Source organism: Genypterus blacodes, unplaced genomic scaffold (assembly GCF_046128005.1).
Source record: "Genypterus blacodes isolate CSIRO-AG114 ecotype Tasmania unplaced genomic scaffold, CSIRO-AGI_Gbla_v1 ptg000039l_1, whole genome shotgun sequence".
Taxonomy (NCBI): domain Eukaryota; kingdom Metazoa; phylum Chordata; class Actinopteri; order Ophidiiformes; family Ophidiidae; genus Genypterus; species Genypterus blacodes.
Genome location: NW_027466852.1, coordinates 7232168 through 7252335, shown reverse-complemented (window position 1 = coordinate 7252335; position 20168 = coordinate 7232168). Strand labels below are relative to the sequence as shown.

General features: G+C 41.4%; 3 protein-coding genes across 4 annotated transcripts; all 3 read right to left on the bottom strand.

Moving 5' to 3' along the window:
* Window positions 1-307: 307 nt before the first annotated feature.
* hadh (hydroxyacyl-CoA dehydrogenase) lies at window positions 308-5476 on the bottom strand. Its single transcript, XM_076148010.1, has 8 exons — window positions 5273-5476; window positions 4502-4630; window positions 4225-4382; window positions 3506-3632; window positions 2294-2383; window positions 2124-2196; window positions 1901-2017; window positions 308-1713 (listed from the first exon to the last, which is right to left on the bottom strand). Exons 1-8 carry the CDS (start codon window positions 5387-5389, stop codon window positions 1595-1597), a joined length of 930 nt encoding a protein of 309 aa, XP_076004125.1. The 5' UTR covers window positions 5390-5476; the 3' UTR covers window positions 308-1594.
* Window positions 5477-5554: 78 nt separating this feature from the next.
* cyp2u1 (cytochrome P450, family 2, subfamily U, polypeptide 1) lies at window positions 5555-9366 on the bottom strand. 2 transcript variants are annotated; one of them, XM_076148227.1, is made up of 6 exons: window positions 8976-9366; window positions 8829-8873; window positions 7543-8193; window positions 7271-7432; window positions 6931-7098; window positions 5555-6842 (listed from the first exon to the last, which is right to left on the bottom strand). In XM_076148227.1, exons 1-6 carry the CDS (start codon window positions 9247-9249, stop codon window positions 6655-6657), a joined length of 1488 nt encoding a protein of 495 aa, XP_076004342.1. In that variant the 5' UTR covers window positions 9250-9366; the 3' UTR covers window positions 5555-6654. The 2 variants fall into 2 exon arrangements, with proteins under 2 accessions (XP_076004342.1, XP_076004341.1); XM_076148226.1 differs by having other exon boundaries at window positions 8829-9366.
* A 794-nt stretch (window positions 9367-10160) lies between these two features.
* On the bottom strand, window positions 10161-18613 carry sgms2a (sphingomyelin synthase 2a). The gene is made up of 6 exons (XM_076148024.1): window positions 18540-18613; window positions 14355-14853; window positions 13722-13839; window positions 13064-13217; window positions 12428-12594; window positions 10161-11321 (listed from the first exon to the last, which is right to left on the bottom strand). Exons 2-6 carry the CDS (start codon window positions 14801-14803, stop codon window positions 11136-11138), a joined length of 1074 nt encoding a protein of 357 aa, XP_076004139.1. The 5' UTR covers window positions 14804-14853; window positions 18540-18613; the 3' UTR covers window positions 10161-11135.
* Window positions 18614-20168: the final 1555 nt, after the last annotated feature.

Here is a 20168-nt window from a genome sequence, read left to right as displayed (position 1 = left end):
GATCAACATTTTGATTTGCTTTTCATTTTAGACTGAATTTTATTTTGAATGCTTTTTTTGTATCTTGAACTCCTGTTTCAATTTCTCGGTGTATATTTTAGTGATTTTTTTTGTTTTTTTTTATATAGTGGTATATATGAAAATAAGCTTTGGACACAGGAAAGCCATTTTTCTTGTTGAAGCATCTTGCAGAAAATTAAAACTTAAGGCTTCTTTTGATAACTATTTGTAACAAATAGTGACCTCAAGTCTTGCTCAAATGTAAAATAATGCTTATAATGCTTAATGTGTACTTTTTAACTGTCAGGATATGTCAATTTTCTTGGTATTTTTGCAGGCAACATCAGGACAAGGCAAGAGTGATAAACTCAGAGGCCTATATTTTATTGTTCTAAATCATGACAAATGAAGCATATATATATATTTACCCCAGCACTTGGCAGTCTCTTTTATTGCAATGGACCTTTGTCTTTTCTCTCTGGTAGCTAATAGTGTGGTCTTTAGCCATGTTGTTTATTCCATGCAAACATCTCTGTAACAATTTGATTTTAATGCTCTATTTTAGTATTACTTGATGAATTCCTTTTTTTATTGTTTATTATATTTTGGGTCACTGTCATCTTGGCATAGCATTTTGCTTCCCAAGTGGTCATATTTGATCTGTTTCAATATGTTTTTTTAAGAAAAATAAAAAGGCACCATTGGCTCATTTGATCACTTGTGTGGTGGGGAGAACAGAGCTGAAAGTGCCACATGGAAGTTTGTGTGTCATCATTGGAGATGCCATGGGCAGTGCTGCCACCTACTGGTAGCGTACGGCACTGTCAATGTAGAAGCTTTAGTAGAGGCTTCAAAATTAACTTCCAATATTGACAAGCAATTCAAACTGCGAAAGCCTGGAGCACCCGAGGGCGCATTCACACAGCGTTATAGCAATGATGGAAAAAGAAGGTTAAGAGTCCATCAACCTTGCAAATGAAAAACAGTTTCACGTGCAGACAGATGCACATTTGTCCCTCAGTGTAAAAATGATCAATTGAAGTAAATTCTTGAACGCCACAGTTACAAATACGCTTCCACACAACATTCTCACCACAAGAGACGCATATAAAAATATCTATTTATAGGCAACTTCAAAGTAACCCTCCAATACCTGTTTTAAGTGCAACAGCACCACCTTGTGTTCCTTAAACATAATGTTTCACAGGTAACCAAGTGCTGAGGCTGGAAATCCACCTGAATTGCTTGTGAATGCAAATCCACAACATTCTCACAATCTGTACAAATACTGGCATCTTACTTAATTTATGTGTGTGAATTTGATCAAATTCCATTCATGCATAAGTATAGCTGCGGATCAATACTTTAATCCACATTATTCACCTATAATGAAGACAAACAATTGGAAAATATTTCAGTTTAATCAGATTTCTCACATTAGTTCACTGATATCCACAACAACATGGACAAAAGACAAAAAACAGCCTTTGATGCAGAAGGCACACAGGTTGTTATGATCAATAATGTTGTGTAGTCATGACGCAGCACAGTCATATTATCCTTTTCTTCACTGTTCTCTGTGGATGCGTCACTTTTACTTGTGCTTGTAGAATCCCTCTCCCGTCTTCTTGCCATATTTGCCCTCTGCAACCAACTTGTTCAGCATTTCACTCGGGGCGAAAAGTGGATTCCCCGGCTCCATCGCACTCCAGCCTAAAGAGAGACGCAGCACCACAAAGAAGACAAGAACTCGAGATTGAACTTTTGAAGATGTTTAAATATGTTAAAAACGTTCCAGTGGATTCCTTTCATCTTGCTTTGTTTCTTTCTTTCTTTTGGGGGGCGAGGAAAGAAAGTCAGTCTTATAATTGGCTTCTTTTATGAATAATATCTTACTCACCGTCAATAATGAACTTTGCTGTGTCGAGTCCTACATAATCCAGGAGTTCAAAGGGTCCCATAGGATATCCAGCACCGAGTTTCATCGCTATATCGATGTCCTCTTTAGAGCCGTGGCCTGAGAAATGTAGAAATGTAAACATGAAAGCCGGGCCCACAACATCGCCACTCATTTCTAAAACTTATAACAACAATCACATCTTGACACTTATTGTTATTCATACCTTTCTCATGCAACCGGACAGCTTCCATCATGTACGGAACAAGGAGGCGGTTTACAATGAACCCAGGTGTATCCTGCACAAAGAGATCCAGGATGCTGAGTGTCCTGTCAACAAAACTAACGGTGATTAATAAACTTCAAAGAAGGATACGAGCAGAAAGTAAACCTCACTTTGCAAGATACTGGTGTTTTTCCAAGTGCTTTGCTGAAGTTCAGGAGGGAATCGAAAGTGTCTTGGCTTGTTGCTGAGGTTCCGATAACCTGTGAAAAACATGTAGTAAGACATGAGGAAGTGATGTTAAATGGTAGGGGCCCTTTTCCATGAGGGTTCACCACGGGGCTGATCTGCCTGACAGGCTTTTCGCACTAAATTTGATGGCCTGTGTTATCACTGTGTCAACCCCTTTACACACACAACGCAGGAATGGGACACAGCTCAGTCAAGCACATAAACGAACCGTCGCCCGTCTAAATTTCACCCAGGGCCGTGACATTTGAAAATCAGCAGCCTGTAAAGAGCGATTTATGCTTTCCATGTCCGCGTAGCCATATGGGAGAAAGCAGCGGCTGCGCATGTGCGAGGCTTTGGGAGAGGATGAAAACGTGTGCAGGCGGAAATGGAAGCAAGGAAGAAAGAAAAAGGGGAAAAGGCTGCGATGTTGGTTGGCTGTCAGTCTGCAGCTTATTGAAACCTCAGGGTCACATCAGGTTTCCTCCACCGCTCCTCCCACCCGAGAACTGGAGACTTGAGTGACAACCGAGGTGGCGATTCCCCTTGTGGTGCATGCTGGTATTAAATCACATTCACCTTCAGTAGGAGGCGCTACAGAGGCAAACTGTAGCATTTCCTCTGAGGAATATTTATGACAGCACACATCACATGCAGAATCCAGGTGGCACCAATGTAATCAGTTGTAATGAATTTCATATTTGTGCTTTTCTCATGAACAAGGAAATCTAATTCATTCAATAATCAATTTAAGTGATGTGAGCAATTTAAAAAAATGACAGTGGCCCCTTCAGCAGCTGTGCCCGGGGGCTCAGGTGGGTCTTGTTGTGCATATTAAAGCTCAGTTCAATAACAATGTGATTAGAGCCAAACCTGTAACCCCAGAGTGCCGCCTGAGACGACCTGACACATAACATTATGTTCTGAAACCTAACCGGATTGTAGTCTGACAAATCTGTGTCCAGCTCAGACAAACACAAGAGTTTTGAATCTGAACCTGACAAAACTCTGTCAGAGGGACACAATCCAATCCTAGGAGTCTCTTTTAAACGATTGTTTGGCCGTTTTATTTGTGGTTTTTCAGACCAATGAACAGCATGTTTGAGGCGATCTGTGACAGTGGAGCAGAAACAGGAGCAGGTGCAGAGACGTACCTCCACAAGCTTCATCATAGGCACGGGGTTGAAGAAGTGAAGGCCACCAAAGCGGTCCAGCCTGCCGGTGGAGCTGGCGATGTCAGTGATGGGCAGGGATGACGTGTTGCTCGCAAAGATGGTATGTCTGACACAAGAGGTGCAGACAGGCAGTGAGAAAAACATTTTGTGGAATATGTCGAGAAGAAATCTTTGCAGTACTGTGAACTAAACATGTGAAATGTGACGCAAACAAAAAAGAATCACTGAAGAATCACTTGGATGACATCTTAAACTAGCTAAGATGAAACAAAAAGGTCATCCAAGAGGAAAAATAGCTCATGTTCTGGCTAGATTTGTCAATTTCCATCATCATTCCCCAAGTCTGAAGAATACATTTTCAAATTGCAAGGAAGTTTCAGTGCAAATGGGAAAAGTCACTGGAAATCTGGTGTAATTCTTCTTGGCAGATGCTGGGACAGGACTGTCCACTGTGAGCCAGAGGACATAAGTGAGCGTTGCATCATCGCCATGTCCAGCTCGAGTATGGGGATGATCATTTGTTTTTAGTTTTTTGTAATAGAAAAAAGCTGCCACATTTAGGTCACACCAATATATGTAATTAGTGAGTATGAGAATGAAATGATGAGCGCAAACAGCCCCTAATACACACAGTATATGCTGCAACAGAGGAGAGGGACCTCTTGTGGACAGATTTCAGATTTGCGGCCAGGACTCACGCTGGTGCCAGCTTGTCCAGTCGGCCGAAGAGATCCTGTTTGATTTTCAGATTTTCCACGATGGCCTCCAGCACAAGATCTGTACTCTGCACTGCAGATTCAGCATCTGCTGAGGTTGAAACATTCTGCAGGACTTTGTTGACAAACTCCACACCTGCCTGAAACACATCAAATGCAAACCCATATTCCTGCCATTAGCCAAGAATCCTTTAATTCTAAACAAATCTAATTTGTCATTTCCTCTGATTACAAATACATACAATGGACTCTGTCTCACCTCTGGCTTGTCAGCAAACTTCTTCTTGACCACTCTTTTTAGGCTCCCTTCAATTCCTTTGACTGACTTTTTCAGGATGTCCTCATTTGTGTCCACCAGTGTCACAGTGTGGCCAGTGGATGCAGCAACCTTATAAAAAAGTGTAATTTGATACATTTAAACATATAAAGAAATTAGGATAAGAAATTAAACTTTACATGTCATTTCATCATAAAGACATGACATGAATGTGTTCCTTCTCCAATTGAAAACTCATTACCACTGACATTTGAATGCAAAATATCAATATATAAATATATATACAGTATGTCATATCAATATCTGACTAGCCAGTTTAGAGGAGCGTCTACATCGTCCAGTTGTTTGGGATTTTTAGTGTATTATACATGTTGTTAAAAATAGAATATTATCTATCCAAATGTGTTCAACTCGCAAATCAAAATGAATTACACGGCTCATTACAGCAGTTTGTATAGGTCAGAGGTGCAAGAGCGACACCCTGTGTTAAAATGTGTGTGGTTCCGTTGACTGTTCTAAGTTTATATCTTGTGAGGAAAAGAAAGAAACTTAGACAAATGTGTAAAATGAATTACAATTACAACTACCCCTACACATTACGCGTTATTTAATATGCGTTTACGTTGACGAACTGCCAGTACGTTAGTTTAGTGTAGTTTAGAACTACCAGTTAGCATGCTAGCTTCGGTTAGCTACAGTTAGCTTCAGTTAGCTTGGACGCTCGCGCAGCGCCGTGCAGGCTCGTGCGCTCACCTGTGCAATGCCTGCGCCCATCTGTCCTCCCCCGATGATGGTCACATTCTTTATTACAACATTCCTGACAGCGGACGAGGAGAAAGTCCTGGAGATTTGGCGAGTGACGAACGCCATGTTGTGAGTGTGTATGTATGTGTGTGTTTATGTGTGTGTGTGTGAGAGAGAGCCAAAGACACTTGACACACTGCGGAAGGTCGACAGTCGGACAGTGACGTAGTCATTTAGGTTTCCCGTGACCTTTCACACACATCCTCAAAGGTCGACAAAATGTTCCTTTGGATGAGGTTTATTCAGTAAACTACTAAAAACAATGATTTACATTGCGCAAATATATAATTTACAGCTTGTACAAACAAAAAACAATTCAAATTCCAGAAAATGAATGAAAGTAAGAAGTAAAAAAGAGTAAGGACAGAAGGAAACTAAGAAGAAAGCAAACTCAGCATTAACCATCTATTTATTAGTTTAATAAATGTGTATAAATCTAATTCAGTACACGTCCTGTACCCTGAATATACAGTAACATAACTCCACAGCATATGCAATGTGTGTACCTTACAAAGAAGAATGAACCTCTTAAATGCCTTTGCTGGTGTATAACAACAAGAAACACTGGACAACGTAAGAGACAGAACATCAAAGTGACAATTTAGAATCTGTTTGAAATGACAAAACTTAATTCTGCACCACTGGCTGCGAACAAAGATAGAGATGAATGATCATACAGCATAAAACAACACAAACGCAAAATAATGTCAGTAATTAGAATTCCTTCTTTACAGGTTCGATCGTACCCTGATGATCATAGATCTAAAATATCAGACCCTTAAATAAACATTGAAATGTTAAAACACACAAAAATACAATGCCATGAGTTTGGATGAGAATAACCTGTGCAGAACAGTCAAGTTTGTTGAGGAGATTTACTGCCCTAAAGGAAATGACATGGACAACTTCTTGTGCTCACAGTCACACAGCTGAGTCTGGAGGCTCTGGGTGTGATTGTCCTATAAAGTGCTAAATGCTAATATTGCGAGACATATTAACACATGTTGATATATTAACACTGGATTTTGAAAGCTAAATGATGCTAAGCCACGAGAGTGTAATTGGGCAGCACCCCTGGCCCACTGATTACATAATGACCGGTAAATAAATACATATTTTGAGTCATTTGTGAGGTATCTTTCAAAGTGCAAAGGCATATTGTACATGTGGGAGAACCAGAAGTCAAAAACCTTTCATATATTTCCACACATCCTCACATTATTTCTCCAGGTGGCCTTGAATAACTTCTTTATGCTCCTGAATGGCCTTTGGTACTCTTGTTTATAGAAAATCTGTTAGTAGACAATCGATTTTAATAGAGGATCTGTGTGTTACGCTGATCTGCGTGGGCTCACACATACAGTGTATGGGCAGGGTGCCAGCGTCAGGCCAAAGCGTCCGTGCATGGGAGGAGGAGGCAGCCCATCTGGCAGCCTGAAGCTGAAGGCCTGCATTAAGCTGGTAAACATCAGGAAAAGCTCCATCTTAGCCAGCTGTTCGCCCATGCAGACCCTGCGACCTGAGGGAGAGGAGGGAATCATAAGATGCAAATTTTGAAGCAAATTCACACATCCAAATGTCAGGCGTGTTGACAAAAAATGGCATACCAATCCCAAATGGAATGAAACACTCCTTCCTCTGCAATTTCCCCTCATCATCCAAGAAGCGTGTTGGGTCAAAACTGTCTGGATTGTCCCAAACACTGGGATCTCTGTGGACGGACCACAGGTTGGGGACAATAACTGTCCCCTTGGGAATAGTGTAGCCTCTAAACTCTGTTAGAGGACAAAGAAACATGACGATGACATAACCTGAGATGTTACTTTGAACAGCCATGTTACAAAGTCCAGGTTTACTGATTGACTCACCTTAAATAACCGAGTCTAACATGTCTAACAGTAACAGTGGACTCTAAAAACTGGGGGAAAGATCGTGAGTGTTTGTCACCTGTTGTCTCTGACACCATATGAGGAATAGCCAGAGGAACCACAGCAGTCATTCTCTGCACCTCCATGATAGTGGCCTCAGTGTAGGGCAGCCTCCCTTTATCGGTTAGAGATGGCACACGATGTCTGCCTACCACCTCATCGATCTCAGCCTGGACCGTCTCTGAGATCAGAACAGTACAAACCATGTAATCCATGTGCAAACTCCATAAAGTGCTAAGATTACACACTGGTCTAGTATCAGTTGGGTAATGGAGTGAATGCTCCTGTTACCTTGGACATCAGGGTATAAGACCATGTAGAGCAGAATCCACAATACCGAATTTGTGGTGGTGTCAGTGCCAGCAATGAAGAGATCCCCTATTATATAAAAGAGATAATCTTCTGTGAAGCTGCTGTCTTTCTTTCCAGCAGATTCCTGGGCCAGGATCTCCACCAAGTACATGTCTATAAGATCTCTGGGGTTGTCAGGCTGCAGTGTATCCCGGTGTCTTGCAATAATCCTCTTCAGAAATGCGCTGATGTCTCCTTCCACCTGCCGTAACTCCTTGAAGACCCCAAACGGGAGGTGGTACAGCAGTGGCAAGATGTTGATGAGGACTGCCGGGCTGTTAACGCTGATCTCCAGCCCGCGCGCCATAAGGTCCAGCAAGGTGCGGAACTCACGGTCCTGGTGATGGAAGCGCTGACCCAGGCTCATTGAACAGATGACGTTTGACACTGCGTTGCCGATCAGCGGTGCCATGTCGACACCAGCTCCACCACATTCCTCACTGAGTCTGAGCAGCTCTGTTTTGATGGTAGACAGGCCTTCAAGGATGCAGGGCTCTAAACTCAATTTTCCCAGGCCAAAGTTTCGGAGTGTGGTGTGGCAGAACTTACGCTGCTTCCTCCAGACTGGCCCATAAGGTGCAAAGACTATTCCTGGAATTCAGTCAAAACAGAACAACAATGGGTCAGGTTAACAATCAACAATTACACCTTAAATGAACAATAATGTTATGATAATACATCTGGAATCAGGGAAAGGACAGAAGTAACACTGCACCTCATGGACAACTTGGCTGGTTTTCAATCCTGTCTCCAGCATGGACTTTAAATTGTGACATACCTTTAAATACATGATTAAAGGTACGTCTTACAAATAAAGGATGTAATCATTCTTCCAAATCCTGCTCCTCCATCCCTCACACACTAACTAACTGCACATTAAGACACAATATGTATATTAAAGATATACAAGAGTAATAGTTATGTTTTTGTCTTCATGTAAAAATCACACATCATAAACATTAAAATTTTTACAGATTTTTATTTTTACAGAATCCTACCTTGGATCTCAAAGGTCCTAGGTGAAAAATAGACAAGTCTCTAATTCCTCAATGTAAGACACGATTCCTGTTTGAAGTCTTATGTCTGTTAAATTGTGGGAGAGTTACTTCTGTATTTTAGTTTCAATACCTCTTGTGTGAGAGTGGGAGGTGAAAAAATATAATCCTCATTGAATAATCATTGTGAATTTAAGCACATTGATTTGTTTACATGTAGTATCTGTTTACCTTTGCGTTTAGTCATGATGGTGATAATGGGAACGTCCGGCCTGTCTGAAAACACGTCAGCGTGATTGGACAGCGCGTCCTTTAAGACTTCATATCCATTCAACACAACGACCAGCTGACTCCCAACAAAGAAACTGTACAAATTACCATAAACTTTGGCCCGTTGCATTAAAATAACTTGAGGAGATACCGGCTCGGACTTGCTGGCCGCTTCGCGTCCGCCTCCGAACCTTTTCTGGACGAAAGAAGGGACGAGAAAGTGGCCGACGTTACCAACCACCGGCCACGGTTTCGGACCGGGAGGAATATTTCCAAAGTTACGACGTTTCATATAAATAAAAGCATAATAACACACACATAAGAACGCGATCACTGCCACGTTTAAAGAGCCGCAGAGCTGTTCTACCCACTCGGGATCCATGACGTCATTAAATTAACCGTCTGTCATCCAGTTTTAGGTTTATTAATGATGTTTTGCTAAATTACAGCTCTTATAAGCAGGAGGCACAGACATGTTTAAAGCCCTGTTCATGCGCTTCCTGTTGTTATGACGTTGTAGAGGACCGCGTGGTACTGGGATTCGATTTCTATTGGTTGGCAATGTGGCGTCTCGTTTGATTGGCGGATTTGACAACGAATAGGAATCGTTGTTTGAACCGTTTGACGTGATTTCTCTATTATTATCTCCTTGTGCTGTTTTACAGACTCTTCCTCGCCTTCTTCACGCGTAAAAAAGGAGAAAATAGGAAAATATGAAGGGGCGTAAAACAGTTATTGAATTGTAAATACATTGGAGATATTTCTTTTCTGTTTTCTGTTATAAAAACGGATCGGAATTACGTTCTGGGAAAGAAAACAGTCTTTCAACTATTGTCGTTTTGTTAGGCAGATATTTGATCAAATTATTGAACGTTTACAAAACCTTACGATTGTCAGGTCATGTGCAAACCAGGTCACTGCCACGTTTTGAAGGTCTTAAATGGGCCCTTATGAAATCATGTGCTAGAAAACTAGAACATAGTCCAAAAGCTACAATCAAGCTATAATTATATAGTTATATTTAGATACAAATATGTTCACTGTGCCTCCAGAATGACCATTTACCCTGAAACATCTGTATTTGTAATGTGAAATAGCTGAGAGTGTTGCAGAGAAAGACTAACAGGGTGTTGCAAGGAGAAATAGTACCCATAGAAAATGTTTTTCACAACGCGTTTCCATCATTATAGCATGACACAGATCTATTGGGGAATCTAGAAGATACTCTAAGCTTTATTGTGGTGTTCATAGCTTCCATCTTTGTACTGTTAAAGTAACAGCACGAGGTTCCATAATGGCCCCTTCAAAGGCCTGCAGACTTGGTAAGGCAACACAAAACAGCTCCATGAATGTTACAAGTTACAAAAAATACTGTTCATTGATGTTGTTTTTGAAATTACAAAAGTAAAAATAGAAACAACTGAGTTCTTTTGTAAATGACCCGAAAATCAGGACATTTTGTGGAATCACAGGAGTATTACTTTAATGTAGGTTTAATACTAAATTGACTAATACTAAAGGGGAACTGAATGTAATGCTGTGTGCCACTCCGCCTAATGACAGACATGAGGTTTAATGACTCCCATGAATCATGTGCATCATATACATGCCTATATTACAACCTACAGTTCTGCCCCCTTAAAAAAAGACACACTGAAACTTCCATATTGTTAAGTTTTACTGCTGAAACTACAGCTATGTATAGGCTATATGCACATTGAATGCTATTAAAATTAATACAAAATCGATTAAAAAACTTATAGAAAAAAATTACAACAAGACTGTATATGGTATATACTGTATATGTATACATTCTTACACATACTAAGACTTAACACTGTTTTCTAAGGCACCTTGTGACTTGAGCACACTGACATGATATTGAGGTAAACCTGGATTAACAGATCAAAAATCAAGTCTCGCCAATACTGCAGCAAACCTGCAAAACAGTGAGCATGAACTATGCGTTACTGTCTGAAATTCGTTTGGAGCAAACACAAGCACCATTTACGAAAAACACTGACGACTTTGCAGGACGTTAAATAGAGGAGCAATAAATTAGAGTTGCAAAGAACACACAAAGACAGTTTGGATGATCCTTTCTGAATACATGTCGCACATTTTTGCTGTAAAACTATTTTTTTATAACTTATCCGTATCATTTCATTCACATGGGTAACACAACTATTTTCCGGTACAGTAGACCAGACTGCATGAATACAAATCCAGTAGATGATGAAACAACACTGGTGGGGCCTCTGGGTGCTGTCACTCCTCTCGTGTGCTCTGTACCATGGAGTACTTCTTACAGGGGTTTTTAAGGCAGGCAGGGGGCCAGGTGATGGGCCAGCTGTAGGAGCACGGCACTGCAGTTTGCACATTCCTCTCCAGAAAGTTGAATATCGGGTTCCACCAGGTGTTGGTGAGGTAGTTGTTGGGTGAGCACTTCAGCGTCTGTCGAGAAAAAGAAAAGAAAAGGAAATACAGTAGATGAATTCATCAAATTCTCCATCATTGTAAATATTCATAATGTATTTCATGATTCATGATTTTATGATGTCCTTTCTTGGTGTCAATGATAGAGAAATAGTTTGGTCTTACAGTTACAGCCTTCTTGTCCCTCATTTGCTGGCTGTATACGTTTAGTTTAACAACAAAATGGGTAGAGAGAGAGAGAGACAGTTTAGATGGTGGGCTTCTAGTATGAATCTATAGTTGAATAAAAACTATTATTATTAAGCTGAATAATTCTGGTGATTTTTAAGTTGGCTGGACTTTTTGAGGTGTCAGGAAGAAGTACCTTTCCTGACCATGGCGTAAGTAAACATTACCCGTGAAACTCCTTTCATAATTCTGGCACTTTGATGGGCAAAGTTGCCACAGGATTTATTGCTATTGACCATTATCTACCTTCTGGCAGCCACCCAAAGTGTTTGCGTTCGCATCTAGATGGATGAGAAAAGGGCATCTAATTGCTTTGCTGAAACGAAGACGTTCCCAGAGGAAAAGAGAGTATGTTCTACAAAATATAACATCACGTCAAATGGATGTGGCGAGGTGAGTGGACACATTCTAAAGACAGCACAAGCGTTATGATATTTAACTGGAGTAGTCTGACAAGGGGAACTAGATAACATATATAACATACAGCATCTCCAGTGACCACATTCTTTTGGTGCAATACTACCTTCAAAGATACAGTACCCTATACAGTTTGGCCAGTAGAGGGAGTAACTAGCCACCCTGTAAACTCTGCCTGTTCTTGGGAATTATCCAAAGTTTTGACGCATGGTCCAAAAATATGTGTCGTCTGTTTACAAAGGCAGTAATATATAGCCGGACCACTTTACTTTAAGCTCAAACTGCAATGAATTGTGGTGTTGACTTGTATTTCTTTTCAGCTTGGGTCGTTGAGGCAAATCCTTTGAACACAGCCATGTGTCACCAGGCAGAGTAAAGCCCTCCATGCAAACTGACTCATGTAACCACTGTGTTGTTACAAGGATTACACAAACACACACGCACACACAGTCACCCAGTATTTAAGTCTGAATCCAAACCTGTAAGTTGGCCATGGTGTGGTACCACCAGAACAGACGAGAAGTGATGAAATAGGCCACTACCACATCGACGCTGTAGTGCTCATGAGCCACTAAGATGCACACCACACCCACAGCACTCAGCAACCAGCACATCAGATGGTACCACCAGAACGACCGAGGAGAGTCTTCAGAGGAGGATAAGAGAGACACAAATAACAAACTTACACAAGTTGGCATCCATTTCTGGTTAAAATTCTCACTGACAGTAAAACAGCACTATGTAGCCTCTCAAGGAACTGTGAGAAGAACAAGTAGAAGCCTTGCAGCACATAAGCAGGCAGGGCCACAGCAAAAACCACATTAAAGGTCAAGTTTATGGGTTTGAACCTCCGGTTGTAAAATGTCACCCAAAACACATGATTTTACATATCCAGTGAAAAACTTCATCATAATTCACCATCACCCTTCTCGCTTCACATCATCTCCAGTGTCAACATGTAATTACAGTGACACTAATGTCGGTGCCTGTCAGCTTGTTGCATGAGTCACTGAATGATCCATGTGTAGCTGTATAATACAATAATCAGGGTAGTATGAGAAATGAAAGACAAATCTAATTCAAAATGCCTTACAAGTATTGATTAGGATACTCACACTCTTTGATGAATAGGTAAGTGAGAGTGAGCATGACAGTGTGGCCACTGTAGAGGAAGTCTCCACACATGAGATGGGAGCCTGTTATGGACAGACCTGCACCTGAGATCAGCCGGAGAACGCGTTGAACTTTCGCCTGGGAGTCTCCGTGCAGCTGGCGGAGAAAAGCAGTGGAAGGAAAAAGCGTAAAATACAAACAGACTGGATCATTAGTGATAAAATATGAATCAGTGAGTAAAGGGAAAAGCACAGAGATATAGTTGTTTGGACCAAACTATTGGAAGAGGGGTGGAAGAAGGAAAACCAAAACAGCGTAGCAGGGATCCTGAACCAGGCCAGCAAATCTTAGTGTACTTTTGGTGTTTAAATTACAGGGGCAAAGTTGTTCCTTGCAAGAATTTCAGACTGCCTGAGGTTCTTCAGATTCTTGGGGACCAAAACAACATTTAAACTGTGCAGCCTCTGCCAGGAGCTCATATTTTTGATCAAACACTGATGCACCACCATAATGTTGCTGTCCTGGAGCAGTAAAAATCAAAATGGCTTTTTTATAGCTGCCTCTTTTACGTGGCTGTGCAAAATGAGTCCCAGTGTGCACAAGAGTGCACGGCTGAACAACGACAGCTGATGCCTCCTTTCATTTTAGAGTGCTGCTTACCTTAGGAGCACAAGTCATATGCATGCCAGGTACAGGCAGGGTGGTGATGTACATGGTGACACAGCGGTACAAGTACAAGGTGCCAATCAGGAAGAAGAAGCGTCTGCTTGCTATGGACCTGCAAAGAGACATTGAATTTCCTCACAGCGTCGAGCAGGTAAAGCTGTAATTTAAATGAGAAATTCACCCTAAAACAATGGGAAATGTTTTATAAATTTGTTTCTATTCTCTCATTTGTGCTAAATATGAATGACTGAATATAGAAATATTTCCAGCAGAGCCACGAAAAAGTTATATGATGGCATTTTCAATTCAGTCAGAGTTTCAATTGAGCTCTAAGGAGGAAAGGTTTTTATCTGCTTCATCTACAGGCTGCAGTAACAATTTCAGAGTAATGGATGGAGACATACAGGGCACATTACAATAAAACTTTAGGAGCATTGAAACATGAACAAAATACTGCAGGGTTGATTCTTTTTGTGCTACATTGTGTCTTGAATGAAACACTATCCTATTTAAAGTCTTTGCTGAAATGACATTAAACGTACTTCCATTTTTTTCCACGATTTGTAGTAGCTAAGCTTATTCTAAAATAAACCTTCTTGCTAACTCAGCACAGTGCCAAAGACCTACTTGTATCTGTAGAAGAAGAGTTGCACAATCCAGATGACCAGCAGAACCATGCCGTTGATCTCTGTCACTGTAAAGGCCCAGTTGACTCTGTCAATATAGTCAAAGAACTTATCAGGGAGCGGCGGGCTGCTCTCTTTGGGTGGGACCCTCTCGTGGACTATAGTGATGACAACTGTAGTGAGAACCAAGTTAATGGCAGCATAAAAGAACGCCATCACCGTCTTCCACCATTCCATGGGCAGACGATTGGCCTTGGACTCGGGCACAGAGATCTTCACGTAGTCGTTGTGCCTCCCTATGCCTTTCCGAAAGCCTCGTTTGGTATCCTCCTTGCCAGGAGTGTGGACCGGGCAACTTTTACCGGTGCTTGGCTGAGCGCCACCTTCCATTTCCGCGCTCAGGTTATCAGCGGCAGATTCTCTATCACCCACGAGCTCCTGGGACGCCATGGGTGCTGTCCATCCACGGGTCGCCTCCTCTCAGTCAAGCCTCTTTCACACTGCCACGGGACAAAACAACAGGGTGAAATCTAACAAACTGTACGGGTCCAAATTGACGTGTTGCTTAAGGTAGAAAAGTACGTCAGTCAATAGGTATTGCACTTAGTTGCAACACAAGGGCTCAGGCTTATTAGGACATTTTGGTGAAGAGTAGCAGGGAAGAAATGTTTACTTTTGTTTCCACTCTTTCTATTTGGAAAGCAAAGGATGGAATGTTTATAGATGAAACCTTCTTGTTTCTTCTGGCTAAAATGTCCATTTAGAATGAATAGCTCTTTTGGCGTTTATAATAGTGAACTACTGTATTTTCACTGTGGTTTTATGAGTTGAACCTGTGTGATCCATTTTCCCTCCAGGGGACATTCACCAGAGCCACTGTGACAGTTTTCTGTTTGAACACTCAGTCAGACTTGTATTTTGGGCCTTGAGACACATTGCTCTCCCTCACTGGAGAGGTTTACTGTCCTCGGCAGTGAGCTCTAATGGTCACTTATGGTCAATAATCATCTGTTGTGAAAACGGAGCCATCTTCCTGCTCTTGATGACTTCAATCTAAAGGTCGCTCTTTGTGAACACCAAAAATAAACTCAATCTTGCTCTCCTTTATGGAAAGTGACATTTTGTGTTAAAGAACTGACAAAATGGAACATGAGCAGAGCCGGAAGTGAACTATGGTGCTGTTTGCGTAATCCCCCTTTCCTGTTGAGCCTTTTTCAGTTAATCACATCAGAGAGCACAACAGAAATGACCATTTTCATTCCTTTATGTTTAAAAGGTTTCCAGGCCGTTAACAGCCCTCCATTAATGGATCTGAGGGTATTTGCTATCAGCCCTGAAATGCATCACAATAAACGTCATTTGGGATACACACAGGATGGTATGTTTAGAGAAAACCCGGCACCAGAGCCAGCGGAACGAGCTAGAAATAGAGTATGTCTGCTCTAAACAAAGGTGCCACTGAAGGTACCCATTCCCTGAATCTGTCTTGGTGAGACACATTGCAGTGCAGAGAGGATGATGGTCGAATTCACTCTGACGCACTCGTGGATAGATTCATCCTTTGTTTTGTGACTGATGGATGGCAACAGATCACAAAGTTTGACAGACTTGGGGATGGAGCTTAAAGCTTTACAAGGTATATTAATACTGACCAAGAGGACAAATAAGATCAATGAGAGCAGACAAATGACATTAGCCGATTACAATATTATGTCCCTTATGTTGTTAGTGAGATCATGTTACTTCTTCCTCTGCCACTCTGCGGTTAGTCATTCCGTGTTACGCGTCTCAAGGACATTTATGGACCAGTAACTCATTTGCTGATATGACATAGAGGTTGCATACGTGTGAGATCGTGAATGTGTCCTGTAAACCCAATTTCACATTTGGCTGTAATTAAAGGGAACACTCACCCTAAAATAGAACTTGTGCACAGTTTTAGCTTGTGATTTTTGAACTAGTCTGTCCTTAGGCGGAGCATCAGACAGGAGACAGACAGTAATGATGATTCCTCTGGAGACAGATCTAAGAGCAGCTTCACCAACAGTAGCACCAGTCGTGAGTTTTTTACAGGGATACGGGAATATTTTGTGGTTCCACAGTTGTAAATTGCATTGAAATAAAGCTTATTTGAATGTATCAGATTAAAGATTTGACAGGGTGACACCAGATGATCCATTTTGACAGCCTGAAGTCTCGACGCTCTGATTTCACTCTCAGAGAAAACAGCCACGTCGTATCGATGCTTAGTCTGTAGCAAATCAGTTTGACGTCTACAGCACAAAAGAGACTGATGTTATTTTCCAGTGTGCTCCATGAGAGCAGACTGTGTACTGTACATGGGAGGTCAGCAAAGCATCTCCATTAGACTACTTTTCCATTGGTCTCCTGCTCCCTGGTGGACCGTGCACTCTGTTTTCCCACCAGTGCACCCAATGCTCTGCAGGGACGGGTGGGATGGAAAACCGTCAGGAAAGAAAACTATCCCACATGGTCACAGACAGTAATGGCTAACCTGGCCATCCCCATTCAGCCAAGTTATTTCAAGCGAAGCCACCCGGCTGCCTGGAAAGCTGTATTTTACTCCTGGGGAACCAGGGCAGTGACTCCATTTTGGGGCCTTGGTAATAACATGGTAACATCGCTGTCCGCTCATTTTCTTCTTTGGACGGAGTAAAAAAAAAACGTAACGATCAAAGAGTGTGTTAAAAATAAGCCATACCAGAAGTGGTCCAGCCCTGCAGGAACTGGGCAGACCACAGCAAGGGGTGAACACAGTCAAACACGCCTTTAAAGGGCGTTTGGTCAGGTTTCTCAGTTTTGATGTCTTTTCCACATTATTTAGTTTTATTGTATTTTCTGTCATTTAACATCTATTAATGGCAAAAAGTGATTTGGAAACAAGACACTCACAGAAGCTTTGGTGCCTTTGTAACTAGGTACTGAGTTGAATAGTGTCACAGAATTAGAGCATCTATAGTGAATTGAAGTACTATTAGCTGTATTATAATTACTATTAAAACTATTTCTTATCATTATTAACTTGACTTGTTCCTAATAGAAGCTGCTTTTGTTACAGTAGAGTAACTTTTGCAGAATTAGCCATGTTCAAAGTGGTGCTTGTGTAGCTCAGATGAAGGAACTTCTTCTGCCTTATCACTGTTAACTTCCTCTTTTGACTCCATGCCAGCTGTTGTATACTACTGACTGTGTTACCAAACCGACTACTCAAAATCACCAAAAACTAGCAGTTTCTCTGTGAACATGACATGAGGTTGCAACACTGACATGACATCACAACTGATTTAGTAGCGTATAAAAGCTCAGAGTGTTCATGGATCAGCCTGTCCTCACTGTGTGCCCGTAACTCTCGTGGGTGCCATAACCACACGCAGGGTGGATCTTGGTGGTAATGTCAGGTTCAGTACTGGGAGGCTCCCATGTCTGCTATATTACAGGGCGGCTGCCTGTCATATATGGGTATGATGTAAACGGTTTCAGGTTGACTTTTGGGGTGTAGCAAAGTGGCCCCACACAACGTTAAACACCATGTTCCCTTTGAGGCTACTGGGTGGGGCAACAAGTTAATTTATGTCTTGGAATTAAGGCCCACGCTGCTTTCAAAGCTATTGCAGTTGGAAATGGACAACTGGAGGATTATATTAGAATTAAAGCAGCTGATACAGTGTTACTGACAGTCAGACATAGATAACAGCCTTAAAGCTTATTAATAATTCAGAAACATGTGATTTGTATATTTTGTTTTTCTTGTACATTAGGCTACACGTGGCACTTTGACAATGCTGACATGCTCCTTCATCTATAACGTTTATGATGCTAATGTATCCCGTTCTAGGGGAAATGATGCGTTCACTGACACCACCGTAGAAAGTAGCTTGTACGTTGAAAAACTTTAAACGTGGAATTATACAAAGCTATCATCTTTAACAGGAAGCAGCGGCAGCATCAGTCAGGTGAAATGCATCATGAGCTCACGTCCACATCTTGCCCGCAGGGCTGATGAAAAAGTTGACGGTCATCGGGAGCAGCTATAAAAACACACGGCTGTACAGAGCTAATCAGGACACTTCATAACACCATCAACAATGAACAACACCCCGATGAGAGGATGATGCGTCTATGTTGTCATCCACATGTTGCACAGTGTGTGTGTGTAGCATCCTACCTGCCTGGCTCCGGCCTCCTAGTGTCTTGTCTTGTACTTGCAGGATCCAGATGCTGCGTCCTGTCTGCTCGGTGCTCAGGCTGTACTGTTTCACTTTCATGCCTCTCCTCCTCCTCCACCTCCTCCTCCTCCTGCGTGTGGAGGCAGTGCTCCTCCCAAAAGCCCAGATGGACTCTCAGCCCGAGGATCCAGCCCCCCCGGCATCCACACAGACCCCTGTAATCCAATAGATCTGTCCTGTAATCACCGTAAGCATCCCCACGTAAATGCCTCTCAAGTAACTCCTCAGCTGCAATCTTCAACCCGCAGCCTCTATTCTTGTACTATATTGTATGTGGATTACTGCTGAGGTTTATTTTTGGTGACTCTCCAAAGCTTTACATTTAACATCTAAGGCAAAATGTATGTATTTGTTCTATGGGTCGCAATATTTGCCTTTTCATATTCATATCGAACATGGTAATAAAATATTCGATTAGATTGTCGAGACATTCTAAAAAAGCAAAACGTAAAATAATCTTACGCACATGATAATACATCTTAATGAGAACTCAATGTTGCCTTATAATTGCTAAAACGGAGCTTAAAAACAGCTGGTTAGAGGTCGGTTAAGTCTCTGAGGAGCTCAGAGACAATTCAGACACCGAACTGACCTCAGATCAGGTGTTTGTTTTTTTAAACACTGAACTTTATTTAACGAAAGCGGTGAGAACACAATAAGATAAATAACAAAAATAAACAGACAGACAGATAATTATGTGAACAATAGAGGAGATGATGAGACAACTCATTGTAATAAATAAAAAGACAAGAAAATAAAACATACCTCATTTCACATCAAGGTTAAAAATTCACACGGGTTAAGTGTGTACATCGAGACTTTAATAATAATTATTTGTGGTTGTTTATGATGCTTAAGGAGTCCAAACGATCCGAGATTTCTGAAACAAATCATAACAAATACGCCAATATTAGTATTTGTAATTATGTTACCAACTAAATCGAACAATTGAAAATGGAATGGAATGTTCTCATTAGGAAAACATGTATTTTACGATAAATAATACAAGATCAGATGAGATAAATCAGATAGTACCGTTACTTATCAAGGGGGGAAGTGCGTCACTGGCGGTCCTGTTGAGTGAACCTTCCAGGTGTGCTGCATTAACGAGTGACCATGTTAACAGATGACTTTAGCGTGCAAAGCGTCGGTGGCTGCAGGAGAGACGGCAGATACTTCAAACAGGACCAAATGATTTTATTATTATTAATTTGTCATGTATTTTTTTTTAAAAACGTCAGTACTATCAATCTGTGCAGCGTTTGAAAACTTTGATGAATCTGTGTCATAACAAGAAATGGACAGGCAGTAACGTGGGCAGCTAAGTGATCTCTCCATATTTTCAACTGTAAAATATAGTGTTTTTCAAAACACTTAATTAACTCAATATACGCCTCCGTGTTGTTTCACAATACCAAAAATACGGACTTAGAATGTTTACAGAATGAATGAAGATTTGTATTGAAATAATACGGTCATCATACCAAGAAACCGTGGAGGCATTCCGGAGAAGGCCACCAGATAACACGGACACTAGTTAATACGTTACACTTGGTCTTGCTCCAGGC